This window comes from Taudactylus pleione, unplaced genomic scaffold (assembly GCF_031769625.1).
Source record: "Taudactylus pleione unplaced genomic scaffold, aTauple2 ptg000010l, whole genome shotgun sequence".
In the NCBI taxonomy this organism is placed as follows: domain Eukaryota; kingdom Metazoa; phylum Chordata; class Amphibia; order Anura; family Myobatrachidae; genus Taudactylus; species Taudactylus pleione.
Window position 1 is genome coordinate 10345912 of NW_028284413.1, and position 22019 is coordinate 10367930.

Consider the following 22019-nt stretch of genomic DNA (forward strand, 5'->3'; position numbering starts at 1 on the left):
TGCAAAGTAAGAACTTTTAAAAATAGTGTTAATAGTTTATTTTAAATAAGTGAATGAACAGAACAGAAATCTAAATCAAATTGGTGTGACCACCCTTTGCTTTCAAAACAGCATCAATTCTTCTAGGTACACTTGCACAGTTTTTGAAGGAACTTGGCAGGGAGGTTGTTCCACACATCTTGGAGAACTAATCACATATTTTCTGTGGATGTAGGCTTGCTCAGATCCTTCTGTCTCCTCATGTAATCCCAGACAGACTCAATGATGTTGAGATGCCTTGTTTCCATGTCGAAGGTATGGCTTTTTGGCCGCAATTCTTCCATGAAGACCACTTCTGGCCAGACTTCTCCGAACAGTAGATGGGTGTACCTGGGTCCCACTGGTTTCTGCCAGTTTTGAGCTGATGGCACTGCTGGACATCTTCCAATTTCAAAAGGAAGTAAACATGACGTGTCTTTCATCTGAACTTTCCTTGGCCGACCACTGCATCTACGGTCCTCAATGTTGCCCGTTACTTAATGAATGTTTAAAAGAGCTTGAACAGCACATCTTGAAACCCCAATCTGCTTTGAAATCCCCCTCCCAATTTCCTGTACCAGCCCAGGCTTTTTTACTTTTAACTATTTAATTGCTGTTAAGTCTAAGAAGCCTGCATTGATCATAGTGATCTGTGCAGTGCTTCTTCCAAATTCACCTGCCTCAGGCTGGCCTATTGTCTGGTCGATCCTGAAGTCTATTTTTCATTGATTTTCAATTGATTTGTAAACCGACCATTAGTAAATCTCTGGTTTCTATTGTAGTCATGGTTGATCCGATGGTCTAAAGTCAAATTTTTGGTCTGTTTGATGTTAATTTTTACTTTAGAAAATCTCTGATTTGCTAAAATTTACCAAAAATTAATATCAACCAAAAGTCAACTTTTAGTAAATGTAAGTATCACATTTATGCAGGGGACTTGTGCGGATTATTATATCTGCTTATTGTGGGTTTTTTTTATATATATATATATATATATATATATATATATTAGTTGTGATCAATTTTAAAGCACATTGGATGTGTGACTATTTTATAAATTGATACATTGTTTTAACAATTGTATTACACCCATATATATGGAACCAGTAAATACTATTTTTATTACCACTGCCTTTAACACTGCTGTATACATACATTTATTACAGATAAACACCATACAGAAAAACTCTCATTTTTATTTCACACGTCATTAAAAGTTGATATTTGTGTATGCAAATTTTCACTCCATGCCAATTTAGGAATGATTTACAAATAAGTGTTAGTACAATAAGGCAGAACTATCCTCTCTCTCTCTCTCTAGTATACACAAAGAAGTATGGAGTGTATGTGTATACTTTTCTTCTTTTTAGAGCCCTGCAGCCCACTCTGCTCTGGAAGATACCATCTCAGGCTGTCACAAATATGTCACTGCTGGGGCCCATCCTCTCCAATGAGTGACAGCCGAGACAGCACTATCCCTTGCCGCCTTGTTTCACTGGCAGATCGCCAGGTGGTTGAGCTTAGAATGACACAGGGGTGGAGCTTTGGGCTTCATGGAGGTGGGGCTTTAGGCGGCCCATAGCCATCTCCCCAGGGGCCCAAGAGGTAATGCTGTTGATGCTGACAGGATTTTTCTTTTTCTGTCTGCACTGTAGTGGATTCTGTGGGCCTACTATCATGGGGGGCCTTGCACTGCATCTTCACCTGCCCCATAATTAATCAGGCCCTGCCCAGTTTTACTCTGCATATTTCTCTGGATCGTAATGTTGAGTTGGCAGAGAATATCCATCTCCCAGGCTGTAATAAAAGAGAGAGCAGTTCAGTTATTAGACAGAGTAGTTGTTAGATAAGAGTTATGATGATAATAATAAAGATAATTCAAATAGTACTCTATGTACTCTCTCCTCCCACCTGCCTACTCAGTGACAGATCCAGGGGATGGCTTGGGGAGGGGATCGATCAGAGTCCTGATTGCCCCCCTGGATCCATCATTGTGTCTACCTGGTCTCTTTCAGACAGGCAGAGGATCGTGAGGCAGCATTGATTTCAACATGTTTGAAGGTTATATAGCCAGATAGAGACATATTATTGATTATAGTTTTCAGTGGCAAAAAACCCCTATAAAAACGGTAATGTTGGGAGACCTGAACTAACACAGTAGATTTAAAGCAGTGATGGCTGATCTAATCTTAGTACTACACATCCTATAGGCACATGCTGTTTATTAGGTCCCACATGTGTGCTGACATTTCAGATTACAATTTTACTTATACATTACCAGCTTACCTTGTATTTATAGGTAGCAGCCAATACATCTTCTGATGCCCAAATACTCTTTGAAAGTTCTCAAAACCAAGAGGAAGTCCATCTCTTGCAGAAGAGGCATCATCAAAGATCAGTTCTACATTGAGGACACAGAAAAAACATGGATAAGTCACAGATGTTTATGTGTAACCAAGCAGGTGTTTCTTTACATTCTCCAAATTGTGCTAGCAACCTATAGACTCTGACTGTGTTATACCTTTTACTCATGAATGCCCCCAATAATGTAATCATACTGCAATTTCTCCAAAAATACCTGTAAATTTGCAGTTGTAGTACAGTGCCATAAAGCTCAGTACATTTATATAAGAGTCACTGATCTGCTGTTAATCACCTTAATTAACTATAAACATGAGCATAGAGCAGTGTGTATGGGCTCATGGATTAGCGGGATTCATTCACGTGAATGCCAAGACCCAAGGCAGAACATTACCTTGAGCATTTCACTGCCTCCGCCGGCTTGCCTTCTTCCCATAGTGTATACTGATGCCATCTCTTCCCCAGGTAAACGATGCACAGGCACCCGGCCATCCACATGATGTAAAACAAAATGTGATTCACCAGACCAGGCCACCTTCTTTCATTGTTTTATGGTCCAGCTCTGTAACTCACGTTTCCAATGTAGGCACTTTCGGAGGTTGACAGGGGTCAGCATGGGCACTCTGACTGGTCTGTGGCTATACAGCCCCATACACAGCAAGCTGTGTTGCAAGATGTTTTCTGATAAATTTCTATCATAGCCAGCATAAACTTTATCAACAATTTGTGCTACAGGAGCTATTTTGTGTGACAAAACCAGGTGGGCTAGCCTTCACTCCCCACGCACACGCACATCAATGAGCCTTGGGCATCTATGACCCTGTCGCCAGTTCACCAGTTGTCCTTCCTTGGATCACCTTTGGTAGGTTCAAACTACTGTGTACTGGTAACACCCTGCAAGACCTGTGATTTTGGAGATGCTCAGATCCAGCTCTCTAGCCATTAGCATTTGACCCTTGTCAAAGTTGCTCAGATCCTTACGCTTGCCCATTATTCCTGCTTCCAACACATCAACTTCAAGAACTGAGAGTTCACTTGCTGCCTAATATATCCCACTGCTTGACAGGTGCCATGGTAACGAGATAGTCAGATAGGGCTCTATTTACTACAATCCGCATATTGAACGCAGATTGTAGTGTGATATTAATGACTGAATTCGCATTGCGAATTCAGGCAATATCACAGGGATTTACTACAAATCCCTTGGAGCCTTATCACGGTATTTTCGCAAAAAATACCGTGATTAAGTGCCCGCGCATGTGCTGACCGGTCGTTGCTGCTACCCTCCCCGGCGGTAAGCCCCGCCACCCACGATCGCAGACCCCCCACGACCCCCCTCTCCCTTACTTACACTTACCTGCATGCTCCAGGCCTCCGGTGATGTTCTCCATTCCTCCGGTCAGATGATCTCCCATACTGCACTGGGACCCGATCACCTGATGACCGGGCAGCAGTGCACTATGGGAGACCAGCTGAACGGAGGGGAGTCATCACCGGAGGCCCGATCACCGGTCCCCGGAGTCAGGTTAGTACATTTTTTTATTTTTACTATTTTTTTTTCTTTTTTTTACAGTGATCAGCTTGCGGTCTGTTTAGACCACACATCTGATTACTCGGACCGACTCCCGGCTCTGCTCTCCCCATTAGAGCAGGGCAGGAGTCTGATAACCGGGTGAGACCGTGGATAACGCCACCTCCAGGTGGCGTTATTATCACAGGGCTTTCCCCGATATTTTTTCACATTTTATTTTTAGTAACTCTGGCCAGATCACATTTCCCATTACAGTTATGGGAAATGCGATCTGCTTTACTAAAAATAAGTGATACTTAGGGGTTGGAGTAGAATTTTACGAATTCTACTCCAATTGCCCTGTAATAACTTTAGGTGATACTAAAATAATGTGAAAAGGGTGTGAAAACACCCTTTTCACTTTATTTTAGTCAAAATAATGTTAATAAATAGAGCCCATAGTCACTTCACCTGCCAGTGGTTTTAATGTTATAGCTAATCGTTGTTTATCCTGATTATATTCAGCGGGATGGATAGACTAAGATCCTGAAGTACACAAATGTTCTCATCTGACAGTAAAACACATTTGAAGCTTCTTATCAAAATGAGGGCCAGGGAAATCCAGTATAATAACCATGTCTCCACACTTTTAGTGGCAATAACACACATGTTCCAGGCAGCAAACAGAGGCAGGGTAATAGCATCCTTCAGCAGGAGAAGGCCTGACATCTTCCTCCTGCTACACTGCAGTTGTCAGTAGAAGATGACCAGTGAGTGCAAGTTCAATAAATAAATGTTTATTCTTTTTCTTGCATATTAGGTCAAATAAAAGAAGTGATAAAGGCCCTGATTTAGAGCCGGACGCTCTGACAGAGCGCTCGCTCTGAATCAGGGCCGTCCCTTCTCCTTTTTGGAGCGCCTCCTGGCCGCTCGCATAGCTGTGGGTGACCACCCACAGGTATAGCGAGTGGCCAAAATGATGGTCGCGATGGTCAAGACCATCGGGCTTGCGACGAGACCCTACGGTAGGGTCTCGCTGCCGCAATCCCTGGAGTGCTTTTGGCTCTATCAGAGCCAAAAGCACTCCCACTGACATCACTAGTGATGTCAGTGGGGCCGGCCCCAGATGGTAGGCGTTCCCATGGGAACGCCTCCGTCTGGGCAGCCACGCCCCCGGCATGCCCAACAAAGGGGACGTGCTGTCAATCACCATCGACAGCACGCCCCCTTTGGTGCGAGACCCATAACGACGGCTTGGCCATTGTTATTCGGGTCTCGCGCATGCGAGCGGGTCTGAATCAGGCCCAAAGTTCCCTCGCCCACTTCCTATGATGGAACTACAGATGGTTATAGGGAGAACAAATTGTTTCCTATTCTATGCGCCTTCCTCCTAGAGGATGGTGCTACACTATCATCTCTGTCCCTCTAATGCTAATGGAGAAAACTACGCCATCATTTAATTATCTTTCTATCATTTCATAATTCTATGAGTGAGCTTAATTACCAACTGTCAGCCTGTTTCTCACTAAGAGACAGCAGTTAATGATGAAGAGCATCAACAATATGATGGACAATGCTGCAGATACGTAGAACAGGCGACGGATGTTGAAAGATATTTCAGTGTTCTGTTCATCCTGCAAAGGGGAGAAAAAGAGAAGAGTGATAATAAAGACTTATGTTTGCCCAGTGGCAGGGTAAATGAGCATGTAGAAAATACATGTGCATTAAAGGTAGAGATGAGCAGTTCGGATTCCGGAATCCGAACCGCTCCGAACACTGGTGATCCGAATCCACCAGACCCGCGACTCGGGTGTTCCCGCCTGACTTGGATCCCACTTCGAGGCCGAACATCATCCTCCCGACGTCGGATTCTCGCGAGACTTGGATGACGTTCAGCCACTATATATGGCGCCGCGCTGCCGGGACTTTCGGTGCCATTTGTCACTCGGCACGCACGCTGCGCAGAGTTCGGCAAGGAAGTTGACTGTGTCCAGTCTCCAGACTAGTGGCTACTGGCTGTGCTGTTAAGTGACAGTAGAGGCAGTGCAGTAGTACAGTGTAAAGTGACTCCTTGGGCAGTGCAGTAGCCCTCTGTGTACACAAGCACTGTGACTCCTTGGGCATAGACCTCTGTGTATACAAGCACTGTGACTCCTTGGGCAAAAGCCTTCTGTGTATACAAGCATTGTGACTCCTTGGGCAATAGCCCTCTGTGTATACAATCACTGTGACCCCTTGGGCCGTAGTAATCTGTGCATATAAGCACCGTGACTCCTTGGGCAATAGCCCTCTGTGTGTCCAAACACACAAGTACTGTGACTCAGTAGTGAGTGGCAGTGAGTGGCAATGTTTCATAGATGTGCTTTAAACTGCAGTGTCTGTCGCTTAGGGCTCTATTTACTACAATCCGCATATTGAATGCAGATTGTAGTGTGATATAATCGACTGAATTTGCATTGTGAATTCAGGTAATATCACAGGGATTTACTACAAATCCCTTGCAGGGACAGAGCTTGCGAGAAAGCGCTGTCCCTGCGAGTCCCATCCGCACACTAGTCATGCTATTTTCGCAAAAAAAACCGAGACAAAGTGCCCGCGCATGCGCCGACCGGCCGCCGCCACTGCTGCCCCGGCGCTAAGCCTGTGGAATAGTTTTAGATGTTTCCCTGTGTGTATTAAAGAATTAAGGGCCTGATTCAGACAGTGGTGTAATGAGGGTGGGGCAACAGGGACATGTGCCCTGGGTTCCAGTGCAGAGGGGGCGCCAGCACAGGGGCTATTGGGTCAGGGACAGACAGGGTTAGACTGAGAATGGAAGGCCCTTCTTCTTTAATATGTAAACTACAGGGGGAGCCAGGGAGCACTAAAGAAATCTGGATAGGGGAAGGGGAGCCGTGTGAAGGAACAGACAGGCAGAGGGAGGAGGGTGTATTATGGTAATTACACACTGGGGGAAAGGGGGGGTGATGAGGAGCATTTTAAAAACATTAAACAGCATATAGACGGGGTTGGAGGGAGTGGGGGTGCGTTACACAATAAGGGACATCAAGGAGGGGAGAGCATGTTTGAGAAGCTCGGTAAACATAATACAGACAAGGGGGATCACTGTAGGGAATATACAGATAAGGAGAGTCACTATAGGGAATATACAGACAAGGAGGGTCACTATAGGGCAGGGATGGGGAAACTCAGGCCCGTGGGCCGTATAAGGCCCGCGGAATAATTTGGTCTGGCCCTCTGAGCTTTTCTCTGCTAGCCTCATCTGGCTAGCAGGGTGCCTAGAATGGCACCCTGCAGCCAGAATCTATGCAGCAGTACTGCCAGGAGCTGCCCTTACAGCTCCCCAGGGGATCCTCAGGATTCCCCAGGCATTGCTGTAATCACCGACGATTGTGGCTCCGCCCCTGTGTTACATCACATGGAGGGAGTGTGGCCTACGCCGGGCCCACAAAAAATTTAATATATATCAAAATCGCCCTCGACAGAAAAAAGGTTCCCCACACCTGCTATAGGGAATATACAGACAAGGAGGGTCACTATATGGGATATACAGCCAAGGGTGGTCACTATAGGAAATAGACAGACAATGAGGGTCACTATAGGGAAAATACAGACAAGATGGGTCACTATAGGGAATATACAGACAAAGGTGGTCACTATAGGAAATATACAGACAAGGAGGGTCACTATACGGGATATACAGACAAGGAGGGTCACTATAGGGAATATACAGACAAGGGTGGTCACTATAGGAAATATACAGACAAGGAGGGTTACTATAGGGAATATTCAGAGAAGGAGGGTCAATATAGGGAATATGCAGACAAGGGTGGTCACTATAGGAAATATACAGACAAGGAGGGTTAATATAGGGAATATTCAGACAAGGAGGGGCACTATAGGGAATATACAGACAAGGGTGGTCACTATAGGAAATATACAGACATGGAGGGTCACTATAGGGAATATACAGACAAAGAGGGTCACTATAGTGAATATACAGACAAGGGTGGTCACTATAGGGAATATACAGACAAAGAGGATCACTATAGGGAATATACAGACAAGAGTGAACACTATAGGGAATATAGAGACAAGTAGGTCACTATAGACAAATTGCAGACAAGAGGGTTGCTATAGGGAAAATACAGACAAGAGGGGTCACTATAGGGAATATACAGACAAGGAGGGTCACTATAGGGAATACACAGACAAGGAGGGTCACTATAGGGAATATACAGACAAGGAGGTTCACTATAGGGAATATACAGACAAAGGGGGTCACTATAGGGAATATACAGACAAGCAGGTCACTATAGACAAATTGCAGACAAGAGTGTCGCTATAGGGAAAATACAGACAAGGAGGGTCACTATAGGGAATACACAGACAAGGAGGGTCACTATAGGGAATATACAGACAAGGAGGGTCACTATAGGGAATATACAGACAAAGGGGGTCACTATAGGGAATATACAGACAAGCAGGTCACTATAGACAAATTGCAGACAAGAGGGTCGCTATAGGGAAAATACAGACAAGAGGAGTCACTATAGAGAAAATAAAGACAAGAGGAGTCACTATAGGGAAAATACAGATAAGAGGAGTCACTATAGGGAAATAATAAAAAAGAAGGGTCACTAGAGAAAGTTACAGACAAGGGGGTTATTATAGGGAATATGCAAACAAGAGGTCACTATAGGGACAATACAGAAAAGGGAGACTCAATATAGGGAATATACAAACAAGAGGGTCACTATAGGGAAAATACAGACAAGGGGGGCTTAATATAGGGAATATACAGAGAAAAGGATGACTATAGAGAAAATACAGACAAGAGGGTCACTATAAGGTAAATGCAGACAAGGGGGTCACTAGAGTGAATATATAGACAAGGGGGTCACTATAAGAAAATACAGAAAAAGAGGAGGTCAATATAAGAAAATACAGACAAGGAGGGTCACTATAAGTAAATACAGATGAAGGGTCATTATACTCACTATAAATTTTATAGTGAGTGTCTAAGAGCTCAAATGGGGCTGCTGATGCTTATTTTCTATATTGACGGTGATACCATACCATTGGGAACACTATATATATTTTTATAGTTTTATTAGCACCTGAATTATTGTTTATTCAACATTTAGTGCTGTAGTGAATGCATTACTCATCAATTCCTTTTATCTAGACTTTATACTTTACTATTTGTTGATAACCAGTATTGAAAGGCAAAACAATGATCAGCCAACATATCAGTATGGGAATTGTAGTTCACCAAGGTCCCTATAGACATCGCCACCAATGATGTGCTAACGTGTAACACTGTAGGGGCAATGTGTCCAAGGATTTTTTTTTAAATGTTTAAAACCAGTAATGGTGAAACTCACATACATATATCACACACAGGACAACAGAAAGACAATCTTACCTTCCAGGACAGAATCAAATATTGGAGAAGTGTACCAGCAACGAAAATGCAAGACAGCATGGCATACATTACCAGCAGCAGGAAGGATTTGTAATTGGAAAATCCAACACAGTTATTCAGCCTGTAATTAACACAAGACTTATTTGTTAATCACAAAGCAATAAATATAAAACACATTAGACAAGCTGCAAGTCTCTAACCAGCACATACCCAAGGCAATGATGGTCCATGGTCAGTACACATCTGAAAGTAAAAAAAAAAACACAAAAATGTTAATTTACTAAAACAATCAGTTAGCAAAATGCAATATAGGATACTGCTATCCTACAAACTATAGAAAAAAATATTTGCAGTACCTCAGCCAGGGGCAAATCCGGGAGGGGGGCAGACGTTCAGTGCAGTGTGATCGCTCCCCCCAGCTCTGGCAGAGGAGACTGCTGCTGCTGCTCAGGGGCAGCAACCTCCCTGGTCCCATTACAGTGCAGCACTGCTGGCTCGGGAGGGAGGCTGCTGCCAGGTAATAGGGACGGGGGTGGCTTACATGACCCAGGTCATCACGACCCAGGATATGCCATTCACACTACAGGCGACCTGGGTCGAACCCAGAAATAACCCTGCTACCAAACAGGGTTGGTGACCCAGGACTGCGAACCAGGTCACCCCCTTTCACACATAGGGCTCTATTCATTATGTTAATTATTGGGGTCCGAACCAATAATTAACATACTAGCTTGAAGCGAGCACTGGAGCAATTCATCATTGCTCCGGTGGGGAGACAGCTGAACCAAAAATCAGCTGTCTCCACAAAGCGCTTCACTGCTCCTTTTGGATGGAAGGAGCCAGACAGGGGCGGATAGAACTGAAAGGATCCCACTTTGTAACCTGGGACTCCTTCCCATAGATGGCAATGCTCCCACAGTCAAGCTCCAAAAATATTGTATTTTTTGAACTTGATGAATTCTGTCCCCATACTAGTGTATGGGGACAGCGGGCCATTCCGGGAGAGAAAGGTAAGCAGGAGATATCTGTGATATCCCCCTGCAATACCTTTTTGATGAATGGCCCGAAAACTTAATTTTTACAATTGCAGATGAAAATTTTAATTTTCACCTGCTTTTCTAGAAATTAAGTGATGATGAATAGACCCCATAGTCTACACCCCCGGGTCGGTGCACGTGCACTAGCAAAAACCTGGGTATTTAGGTTATGAGTGAAAGGGGTATAAGTTATGTGACTCTATACCAAGGACAAAATTGCAAATATTAAGCAATTTGTGGACTTACACATCACAGGCTGTACAATGGCGGCACCGGTCAGGCTTCAGCAGCTGGCATTTATCACAATATCTCATCACTATATAAAAAGAGAACAAAGGTTAATTAGTAAAACCCAACAGTACAGTAGAGGAAGAGTTTTAATGATACAAATGTAAGTTCTCAGTCCTTAGCCTAATCCAGTGGTTCCCAAACTTTATGCCATGGCACCCTCCGGTGCCTCAGGGCAATTGCAGGGGTGCCTCGGGTTGATGGTCCAGTACCAAAGAAAACTATTTCTAGTCAATGTGAATGGCAAAACCAGTGCTAATGGCTACAAATCAACAAATATGTGTACAAAAATAAGTGCAGCCCTGTCAACCACCACATAACTGAACCTAAGGGTAACATATAATCACAGTTTACTTCATTTCATTTTTGCTGAATTTCTCAATAAGAAACTTTTGGCCCAGGGGTGCCAAGGAAATAATGCTGATACTCTAGGGCGCAGTGATTCCAAAAAGTTTGGGAACCACTGGCCTAATCTAAACTTCACTCACACTGAATGAACAATTTTCTCCTGCCCACTACTGCTGGGGGCTATATAACAACACAGCAGCACATCAGGCAATGAGAGAGCCGAGACTACTGCTGCTTAGTGGCAACAGCCTCCCTGGACCCTCCCAAGAGGGCTGGGAAGGGAGACTGCTGCCACTGAGCAGCAGCAGTCTCTGATCTCTCCCTTCCTAATGTGTAGTGGGTAGGAGAGAAGTCTTGTGAAGTGGGGACGATTGCCCTGATCACCCCCCCGATCCACCCCTGCAGACACGTCTCACCATGAGATAACCTCTTCCCTTCTTAGTTTTCCACCTTTTGTACCTGATATTGTATTGATGGGCAAGCGATTAGCAGCTGCCCAGAGAATAAGCTGCTTGTCTTCTTGCGTCTGCTTCTCCTTGTACAACTCCTTGTCAGACTCCGATAAATAAAACTAAGGTAAAGCACAGACACAGGATAGCATTAGGATGGCGACTACTGTGTGATCAATGTGTTTGATAAATGATAGAAACTGATTGGTTGGTACTTTATCTCTCTTCACTTAATCTCTCACGAAGATTTGATAAATCTCCACCTTTGTGAGAAATAGAACGCCTGCAACATCACTGATTTCTGGCATTTTTTTGCAGCAGGATTTAAAGCAGCGATTTTATTAAGGATAAAATATCCCCCTTTAAATCTTATGAGGAAAAATGCCTAAAGACAGCGATGTGCACAAATCCCAGTTTATCCCAGTTTATTACACTTCAAGTTTAATTTTATTTCACATGAGGATTTCTGTACGTAAGAAGTCTTGCAGAGGTTGCCAGCCAAGAAGACTTTCATGCCCCTCTTGCATTATTTTTCACCTATAAGGGTCACTGGAGTCAAAATATAGAACTTTTAGGGGTATATTTACTAAAGGTTGATTTTAATCGATTAACATAGATGTTGTGTTTCTGAAGCTAAATCACACATTTGCTAATGCTTAAAAAACTAAAGGTTAGTAAATGTGTGATTAAGCCCCAGAAACCCAACATCGATTTTGATCGATTATAAATCGATTAAAATCGACCTTTAGTAAATATACCTCTTGTGTTTTAATGATATTACCAGGGATAGTGCAATACATGTAAGCAGCTCTCAAAACGGAAAACATTATTTCCAATGATCCTGTACCCAGTCAAATATTTAATCGTGTTCTGGATCAGTTGAGTTACTATTTTGGACACTATTTATTCAATCTATGCTGCAAATATTTATCATGAAATATTTGCAGCATATTCCCTGAAAAGATCTGTTTTTGGGGTGGGGGGATATCCACAAATACTAAGTATTCCCCAGATGCACTAAGGACATACTGTACTTGCCTACTTATTATTCTTCCTCCCTGGGAGAAGAAGCAGGTGGGCGGTGATGGGAGGGAGGGCATTTTGCATCATTAAGCCCGCCCCTTACAGTAAATTGCTGCAAATAATGCATATTTAAATAGGGGGCGTGACCAAATGAGGAGATTCTTGTAGAATCTCGTCATTAAACTCCGCTCCTACTCATGGACCCGCCGATCTCCATGCCTACTATTCCAGAGGTACGGGAGGTTACCTGAAAAATCGTGAGCCTCCCGCGACTTCCGGGAGAGTAGGCAAGTATGACTAAGGAGGGATCATAGCAGATTTCTCTGATATCTAGTCTCTCCACTTCCGACAGCATCCGCAACCCCCATAGGTGTCTATGGAGGATGTGATAGATGTCAGGAATCCTTCCAGAGCTTGGCCCCCACAGCTTATGCCGTATGAAGTTGGCATTGTGCTGCTGTAAAAATAGAGAGACTGGCGCTCAATAGCTAATATACAATAAAAATAGATAAATAAATAAAAATGAATAGATGAGAAGCGGATGTCTAAATAGACAATATACACATTTATTGTAAACAATTAATACATGTGGAAAAAATATATGACAAAAACCTCTAGTTAGGAGCAAGATGAAGGTGGAGCTCAAATATCCAGCGAAACGCGTTAAGCCATTTCAACAGTCACTCCATGGACATTGGGATTTCTTCTAATTGTGGATCCCAGAGGGTTCTGTACTTCATTAGTAGCCGCCATCCCCCCCATACCATGCAAAGCCCCCAGTAGCGCCACCTTACACTAACACACACAAAGAAAAAAAAAAAAATGACCTGAGTCCCCGTTCCTGCCATGAACGTGACCGTCCGCTCCTCTCTGCACCTGCAGCGGGGGGAGCCAGAAGACGGAGCTCATAACTGAGCTCCAGCCTGCTCCCTCCTTTTACGCAGCAGCCAATGAGAGTCTATCTGACTCTCATTGGCTGCTATAACAAACACACTGCCGCCAGCGCATCAGCGTGTTTGTTACAGTGTAGGGCAGACCGCTCTAAGGCCCTCATTCAGAGTCGTACGCTCTGAGCAGAGCGCACGATCTGAATGAGGGCCGCCCTCCATAATTCTGGAGCGTCCTCCTGGACGCTCGTATAGCTGTGGGTCACCACCCACAGCCTATACAAGCGTGCAGTTTGATTGCCGCGATGGTCGTGACCATCGCGACCATCGAAACTGCGAGCCGGAGCCTGCGGTTGAGGTTTTCAACCGCAAGGCCCGGAGTGATTTTGGCTCTATCAGAGCCAAAATCACTCCCACTGACATCACTAGTGATGTCAGTGGGCCGGCTTCTGACGGTAGGCGTTCCCTTGGGAACGCCCCCATCAGGGAGGCACGCCCCCGGCACACCCACCAAAGGGGGCGTGCTGTCAGTCAACATCGACAGCACGCCCCCTTTGATCAGACACAACAAGCGAAGGACTTTCCTTCGCTCATCGCGTCTGGCTCATGCGCACGACGGAGCTCCCGCCGTCGTGCGCATGCGCAGTGTACAATATCGACCCACTTGCGAGCGGACAGCTGCTTGCGAGTGGGTCTGAATCAGGCCCTAACTGCGTTCTGCCATACACTTGTGGAGCCCTGACGTCAGATTCTCTCGCGAGGATCCCACGTCAGGAGGCTGCAGCTCGGCCTCGAAGGGGGATCAGAGTCAGGTGGGGAACACCCAACGGCATTCGGGTGGACTCAGATCCCCTATGTTTGGAGAGGTTTGGATTCTGTGGAACCGCTCATCCCTAGTTAGGAAACAGAGTGAAAAGTGATAAGGTGTCAGCCAATCAGCTCCCAACTGTCATTTTTCAAACACAGCCTGTGAGATGACAATTACCTTATCACTTTTCACTCTGTCACCTAACACTGTTTAGTAAATAGACCCCTTGGTGTTGTAGTAGATACAGGTATGAAACACAATAAATTAATATTGTACATTGATATTTACCTCTTTGGGTGGTTTTGCTGGTCTTGAACGTACCGTTGTCCAATAGGACCACAGAGAGATTATCAAAAGCAGGTGAAAAAACACCAAGCAGATAACTAGAACAGTAAAACCAAAGTTAGTAAAACACAACTCATCACAATCAAACAAACTAACATGGCCTAAAAAACTGCAACCCTTCAGCTGTTATAAGACTGTCGGGTCTATTTACTAAGCTATGTTAGGAGATAAAGTGAATGGAGATAAGGTAACAGCCAATCAGCTACTAACTGACATTTTTCAAACACAGCCTGTGACATGGCAGTTAGGAGCTGATTGGCTGGTACCTTATCACCGTTCACTTAATCTTCTAACACTGCTTAGTAAATAGACCCCTATAAGTTCCATCATTCCTCCAGCTTTATAGTTACACCAATACCAAGAGAGCTGCCTCTGCTCAACTTATTACAAGTTTAACTCACTTTCCCCCATCACAACTTTTGCCACCCATTGCTGCTGACTCCAATGCTTTCCCACCTTGCTGGGACCCCTATGTTAGCACCACAACACAATCAGCTCTGCATTTTACTTGGGTGTCCTTCATTCTGCCTATCATTTCTCTAATGCATTCTACAAAATCATAGACAGAATCTGATTGGTTATTATGGGCACCACCTCCACTTCTCTGGTTTAGAAGCTTTAGTGAATCTACCCCCTGGAATCATAGGTATTGAACACAGCTTTGTTTTTTATCAAATCGTATTTCCTTTTTACTCTTCATATTTTTTACTATTTTTATATAATTTCACTAAGCTTAAATCATTGAAAAACACCCCAGTTTTTGTGGGTATTATACAAGGCTTATATACAGGGTTGGCGCTTCCATTAGGCGGCTGCTAGAGGATGCCGGGATCTGAGGGGGTGGCCCACTGAGGCTGCCTGGGAGAAAAATGGGGTGTGATATAAAAGATCGGCAGTGTCTAAATAGACAGTCAAATGGTCTACAGGTCAAAAAGTTGACACACAAATGATGGTCAACACTAAAATTTTTATATATATATATATATATATATATATATATATATATATATATATATATATATATATATTAACCCTAATCCTCACCCTAACCCCCCCTTAGTGCCTAAACATAACCCTCCCCTTTTGTGCCTAAACCTAACCATCTCCTTCCGCAGCCTATCCCTAACCTTCCACCAAGTGCCTAACCCTAAACCCAATCCTAACCCTAGCCCATGAAAATTCATGAAAAACCATGTGTCAACCTATTCTGTGTCAACCATTTCTGTGTCGACCCATTGAAGCCCATGTATTTCCAACACTCTGGTCCTGATTCTGTGTTGGATGCATCCACAGCCTGTATGCCAGCTTGCTGCAGCAGCCTCTTTACTGCCTTATGCTAATGAGAGTATCTGCCAGAGGCGTCTTGTGACACCCGGTGCGCACCTCATAACTCCCCTTGCGCGCAAGAGCTGTGTGCAGATGAAAAGGGTGTGTGGCCTAACATAAGTGGGCATGGCCTATCAGGAAATCCCTATTGCATTACTCCAGGGGTGTGCCCGGCATCCTTGGAGATGATAGGCTGCCCCTGGAGACTAGTACCTGCACTGTCGGCTCCTCCTCTGTGACAGGTGCCGAGTGCTGCAGGAAAATGTCACACTGCAGCACCCTGCTCCTGTCACTGAGAAGGAGCCGGCATTTTGGTATCACCCCCTCTGAGGGTGAAACCAGGGTGCAGACCGCACCCCTGCACCCCCATAGTGATGCCACTGTATCTGCCCGTCTATGCCAGTATCAGTCCATCTTCAGGCGTATGCATCATTCTGCCCACTGTCATCATTAGTATGCAGACTTTCACTGACCTCTTGATAAGTGCATAACATCCATCTGAGACAGGTGTCACATCTCAATCTGCACCTCACCAACATGCCCGGACATCTGCCTACACGCCCGCAACACTCCCATGCCACTCCCATGAGATGGGTCGGTTGTGTGCGATGAATGATAGCCACCCAATTGCCGCCCAGAAATGCCCATTTCATGCAAAGAGAGATCCATCAACTGACGGATCAATCCGTCCGAACTTTCAACCTCTGTCCGTGTGTGTATGTGTGGTCGGAGCCTGCGCAGTTTGCAGATATCTGTGTCCGCATTTGGACTAGCCTCTGACTCACAATCAGCCCAAACGCTGCTCTATATATCTGTTTTATATTTAGGGCTCCTTCTCCACATCTTCTAACTATAACAAGTGCTACCTCAAAAAGACTGATACACTCCATTGCATTGCCGCTGAGCAATAGCAACATTAAGGGAACCCCCATCAGGGAGAAATAAATAGTGTATTAGCCTAATTTTTCCTGGGACTTTTTTATTCTTCTCATTATTATTATTATTATTATGGTACTAGTCCCTGAGAAGAAATAATTAGCAATTGGATGAGGGGGTTCTGTAAAATTACCATAAATACATAAAATAACAGCAAAATGTAAAAGGTAGAGATCAGATAGGTGCTGTCGAAAAGCTTGTTCAAAAGGAGTGTGTCAAGCTCCAATATAAATAAAAACATATACATAAATAATATATATGAACAGCGCTAATAACTTTACTTGCAATTAAGATAAAAAGAGGACAATATAAGGTAATCAATCCATGTTCAAAGAAATATCATAATAGTAAATTAAATGACTGTAAATTCTTGCAATGAAATCCAAATCGGTTCAATTTGTGCATATATACAGAAGAAATAAAAAATAAAATTATCAGCAAAGCAACATTTCAATTTGCAGTAGATGTAATCCAGGGTGGCAAAAAAGCTTCTCAATTCCACAGCATACTGCCCCTACCATCTCCTGATCCCCTTAGTCCCTTAAATACAGCACCTGTCCTGTTGCATCCCTATTTACTATGCCTGACCCCTCCCTTCCACCTCTCTATCCCCTGCGTAACAATAATAACTACAGATGTAACCGCGTACATCATTGCCGTGATGTGTGCATACGGGCACATGCATCGCGGCATAGCGCAGCATTCGCCGGGCTGTGACTAGGCGCGACTGGCGTTCTCCCCATTGTAGCCTGTGGCCATAGATGTAGGCACACTAGTCGCTCCATCCATGCCGTGATGCAAGCCGGCATAGCGCAGCGTTTGCCAGGCCATGACTAGGCACAGTCGGCGTTCTCCCCATTGTAGTCTATGGCCATAGACGCGGGAACACTAGCTGCGCCATCCATACCGCGATGCGCTCTCTTCGCGGCATAGATGAGCATGGCTATATCTGTACTATCCCCCCTAAGCACTTATTTATTTATTACCAGTTTCTTATATAGCGCAACATATTCCGTTGCGCTTCACAATTGGAGCACTTGTCCTCCCTTTAAACCTATCCCACTGTCTGTTATCTGTTGATGTTTGTATACAAGTTTTTGCTTTGTTTAATAAGTCATAGACACTTTTATTTTTTCCCCCATATAAGGGCAAAAAAACTTCCCTTTTTGTTGTTAGCCACTGTTTTACACAATAAATACTGTAGCATCATTCTGTCTTAAGCAACTTTGTAAATAATTACAAAAAAAGAAAAAATACTTTCTAAAAAATTCTCATTTAAAACACTGGCTGCTATAGATAAATAATAGTTATTTAAGAACTTACCTCTTTCAGTGTCTGATTGTATTGTTTCTGCAGTAAAAGATAAAAAATAAATTTGCTTACATTACTGTTTGCTGTTTTTGAAAGGTTTCTTTAAAATTAAAAAATCCGGATTCATTTTCTATAGCTCATATAAAAATATATTTGGAACTAGTATGAGACTCAATATTTGAAGGAGAATTTGAATTGGGTTCTACATGCTACTTTCTATTTAAAGGGCTGAAAACATTAAACTGCACCAATCCTGTCTGCATCTTTTACTAAATATATTGCTTTTCTTTCTAGCTTTCCAGTGTATATAATATCATCTTGCATAATATCTGATGCAATCTATAGCACCTGTACTTGTGAACACATGAAAAATAGGCAACGCACTGTTATGAAAATCCTACTTGGTGTATTTTTCAACTGATTTTCATACAGTTACTAAATAATATAATGTCACACAGAAGTGCCCCAGTTTATATTATGTCATACAGTACCTAAATAATATAATGTCACACAGAAGTGCCCCAGTTTATATTATGTCATACAGTACCTAAATAATATAATGTCACACAGAAGTGCCCCAGTTTATATTATGTCATACAGAAGTGCCCCAGTTTATATTATGTCATACATATATATATATATATATATATATACACATGTACATGTATATGTAACACAGAAGATTGGTACAATCACACAAGACCTGATGTGCATTCCCCTCCTGGGTGACAGGGCATTTGTTAGTTTAGGGTCAGCAGAAAGTACAGTACTCACCAATACATAGCTCAGACACATACACGTGGTAGCCCCAGCACACTCCCAGTGTAACGAGGAACACTGGCATCCAAAGGACCACTTGCTTGCAGTACCACTGCACACGAGACAGCTCCATGAGCCTGTAACTGCTGGTACTAAGACTAAGCAGCTACTGTCACTCTCTAGTGGTGTAACTAGGAGATAGATGATCCGCTCTCACACCCACACTGTGATGTCACAAAGGGACATGGGCAGCAGGGGCATGTGTTTGTAGCATGTGCCAGGTCTGGGAAGCGATGGAAGCTTTGCTCTACACAGAATACAGGGCATCCTGCTTTACAGATCTTCTGGGCATCTAAACTGGCTTAAAAGTTACCTGTCAGTTGGCAGCCTCAAACCATTTTTATAAATGGACAAGCACCAGCCACCTTAGGGCCAACCCCTCAGCCAACCTTCCCTCCAATTAATAGAGGACTCCTAATAAATATACCTTTAAATATAATATAAACACATGCATGCATACATAGTATCATTATATAATTATACAAATAATCTTGATACTATACTGTATATATATTTATATATATTTATACTTACTAATGACCGGCAATACACTTATTAAATGAAATATACTGTATATATATATACATATATATATATATATACACACACAGTATATGTGTGATATGTAAATATATATATATGTATATATTTATAAATATATATATATATATATATATATATATACACAGTATATATATGTATGGGTTGGATATGAGATCCCGGAGCCAGGATGCTGCTGGTCAGAATACCGACAGTCTCAACTTACCCCTAACCCTAACTCTCCATCCCCGGTGCCTAACCCTAACCTCCCCGCCATGTTCCTAAACCTAACCTCCCTCTCCCTGCACCCGAAACCTAACCCTGCCTCCCCAGTGCCTAAACCTAACCTCCCCCCGAGAGTCTAAACCTAACCTCCCCCTCCCCGCACCCTACACCTAACCCCCCCAACACCCAATACTTACTTTTGGGATGCCAGTGGCCGGGATTCTGATGCCGGGATCTCGACGCTATCAAGATTTCGGCACTGGTATTTCGGCTGTTGGCATCCCACACGCCGGGATGCTGACTACATCCCATACTGTATATATACGCAATTACGTATGTATGTGTATATATATATATATATCAGATGCAGGGCCGGATTTACCATTAGGCAGCCTAGGCTCCCTTCTAGGGCCCATCGGCTGGGACCCACCCGATATCCAGGCCCTGTAATTAACCTGCTGCTCTGTTTTTGAACTGCTGCTGCTAGCACTGGTCACACCCCGGGGAGAGGTCACACACACACAGTATAGCAGCAGCAGCAGGGCCGGGGCCCTGCCTATGCTATGCAGGGGAGGTGGACTCAGAGGCGGAGTTGCAGTCCTTCAGCTGAAGGAGCATGGGGATCCAGTGTCACCACTACAGCTCAGCACCCAGTGCCGGCCCAAGTCTAATTTTTTTGGTAAGCGGATATAAATTTTGGCGCCCCTTGTGAAATAATCCCGATTTTTCGGCGACAGAAAAAGGCTATTTAATTGCACAGCCTTTCCCCGCGCAGCGGGGATTTTTGACGGTAATTAGTCACAGGGGGAAACCCTGCATCTAATTGAATAACCCCGTAGGCTACGCATAAAAAAATCACAGGCCCCACGTGAAAATAATTATGCTTTCATGCTTTGCAAAAAAACCACATAGGCCCCACATGAATATGTATGAAGTCCTTATACAGCAGGACCACCCTGGGTGCTAAGCTACAATTATACCCAAAGATACATATTCAGGGAGAGGGTGACAACACTTGGTGACGATAGGGAGAGGGTGACAGCACTGGGTGACGATAGGGAGAGGGTGACAGCACTGGGTGACAGCAATAGGTGACAGGGAGTGACAGTAGTTGGTAACAGGGAGGGGGTGACATCAGTGCATAACAGGGAGGGTGATGATGGAGAGGGTGACGACAGGGAGATGGTCACAGGGAAAGAGGTGACGACAGGGAGAGGGTGATAGCACTGGTGACAGGGAGAGGGTGACAGGAAGAGGGTGATAGCACTGGGTGACAGGGAGAAGGTGACAGCAGGGAGAGAGTGACAGCAGTTGGTAACAGGGAGGGGGTGAAATCAGTAATTCCCTAATACATTATGCCACACACATGTAATGCCCTTTCTAATATATAAGATCTCCATTGACTTATTGCTAATTAAATCTCTTAAACATCCTTACTTAACTTAGCACTTAACTTGTCTATTAAATAAAGAGACGGACACCATAACAGCTTGGATAAAAGGTAACAGCTTTTATTTCCAAATTAATTAATTCACCTAACCAAGGCTGTTTTCCGCTATGGCCTGGCGGGTATCCTCGATGGTGACTTGGTGTTACCTCTGGGCTGCCTCTAAGGCCAATAGTTGCACCTGGATGGATTCCTGCTGAGCCCTGGTTGCTTCCTGCTGAGCCCTGGTAGCTTCTTGCTGAGCTGCCGTAGCTTGGAACAAGGCTTTAACAATGTCCTCCATTTTGTCCTGGAGTGTAGGTTGGAAGCAGAATCTGGCTTCCCTAAGCATCTGCGGATGCCACCTCTATGGACTTCAAAGGACACAACTTTATATCCACACTGACGAATTGGTGTCTGTCCCTTTTAAATTTTAAACGAAAATTTTTCCTTGCTGCAATTTCAGTGCGTGATTGCCCGCATTCTCCACCAAATGTGACACAGTCAGGATAGGGGTCCCTCTCCTGGGGTAAATGGACTCCCTCTTTACACACACAGCAGCAGTAGAAACAGGATACAAGTCAGGGGTTCTCGTACAAACTGGTCGGCGCCAGTCTTTATTGTGCCAAATGAATATAAAGCATAAACAAAACATAAACATAAGTCCTAGCCCGGCTGGGCACTAGCTACACCGCAGATTCCCTCTGTATAATAATGGTAGGCCCTATTGCCCTCACCATCAACAAAACACGTGCACAGTACTTACAAGGATTATCACCAAGTGTCTCTGAACAGGCTAGTCTGCCTGCTCTCCCAGGTGTGAGACACTCAGCCACAAACAAACCCAGCTTATATTAGCCATTTCCAGCTGCAAGCCCTAATGAGCCTGTTACCAGGCTGAAAGGCCCAAACCTGCAGTGGCCTGTGGATGGAG

At 44.0% G+C, this 22019-nt stretch overlaps 1 protein-coding gene across 1 annotated transcript; it reads right to left on the reverse strand.

Moving 5' to 3' along the window:
* Positions 1 to 1469: 1469 nt before the first annotated feature.
* Positions 1470 to 18967, reverse strand: LOC148542690 (palmitoyltransferase ZDHHC20-like). The gene is made up of 10 exons (XM_088467444.1): positions 18850 to 18967; positions 18088 to 18114; positions 14446 to 14540; positions 11450 to 11561; positions 10601 to 10670; positions 9528 to 9560; positions 9318 to 9438; positions 5394 to 5523; positions 2305 to 2419; positions 1470 to 1815 (listed from the first exon to the last, which is right to left on the reverse strand). Exons 1-10 carry the CDS (start codon positions 18965 to 18967, stop codon positions 1755 to 1757), a joined length of 882 nt encoding a protein of 293 aa, XP_088323570.1. The 3' UTR covers positions 1470 to 1754.
* Positions 18968 to 22019: the final 3052 nt, after the last annotated feature.

What these genes read in the sequence shown, in the direction of transcription:
- LOC148542690 (XM_088467444.1), bottom strand. Translation starts at nt 18,967, where the DNA reads ATGGAGCTGTCTCGTGTGCAGTGGTACTGCAAGCAAGTGGTCCTTTGG. An exon ending in GCCCATCAATACAATATCAG is followed by an intron (nt 10,671 to 11,449) that starts GTACAAAAGGTG and finishes CTTTTTATATAG; the next exon opens with TGATGAGATATTGTGATAAA. An exon ending in CTGCTACCTATAAATACAAG is followed by an intron (nt 1,816 to 2,304) that starts GTAAGCTGGTAA and finishes CTTTTATTACAG; the next exon opens with CCTGGGAGATGGATATTCTC.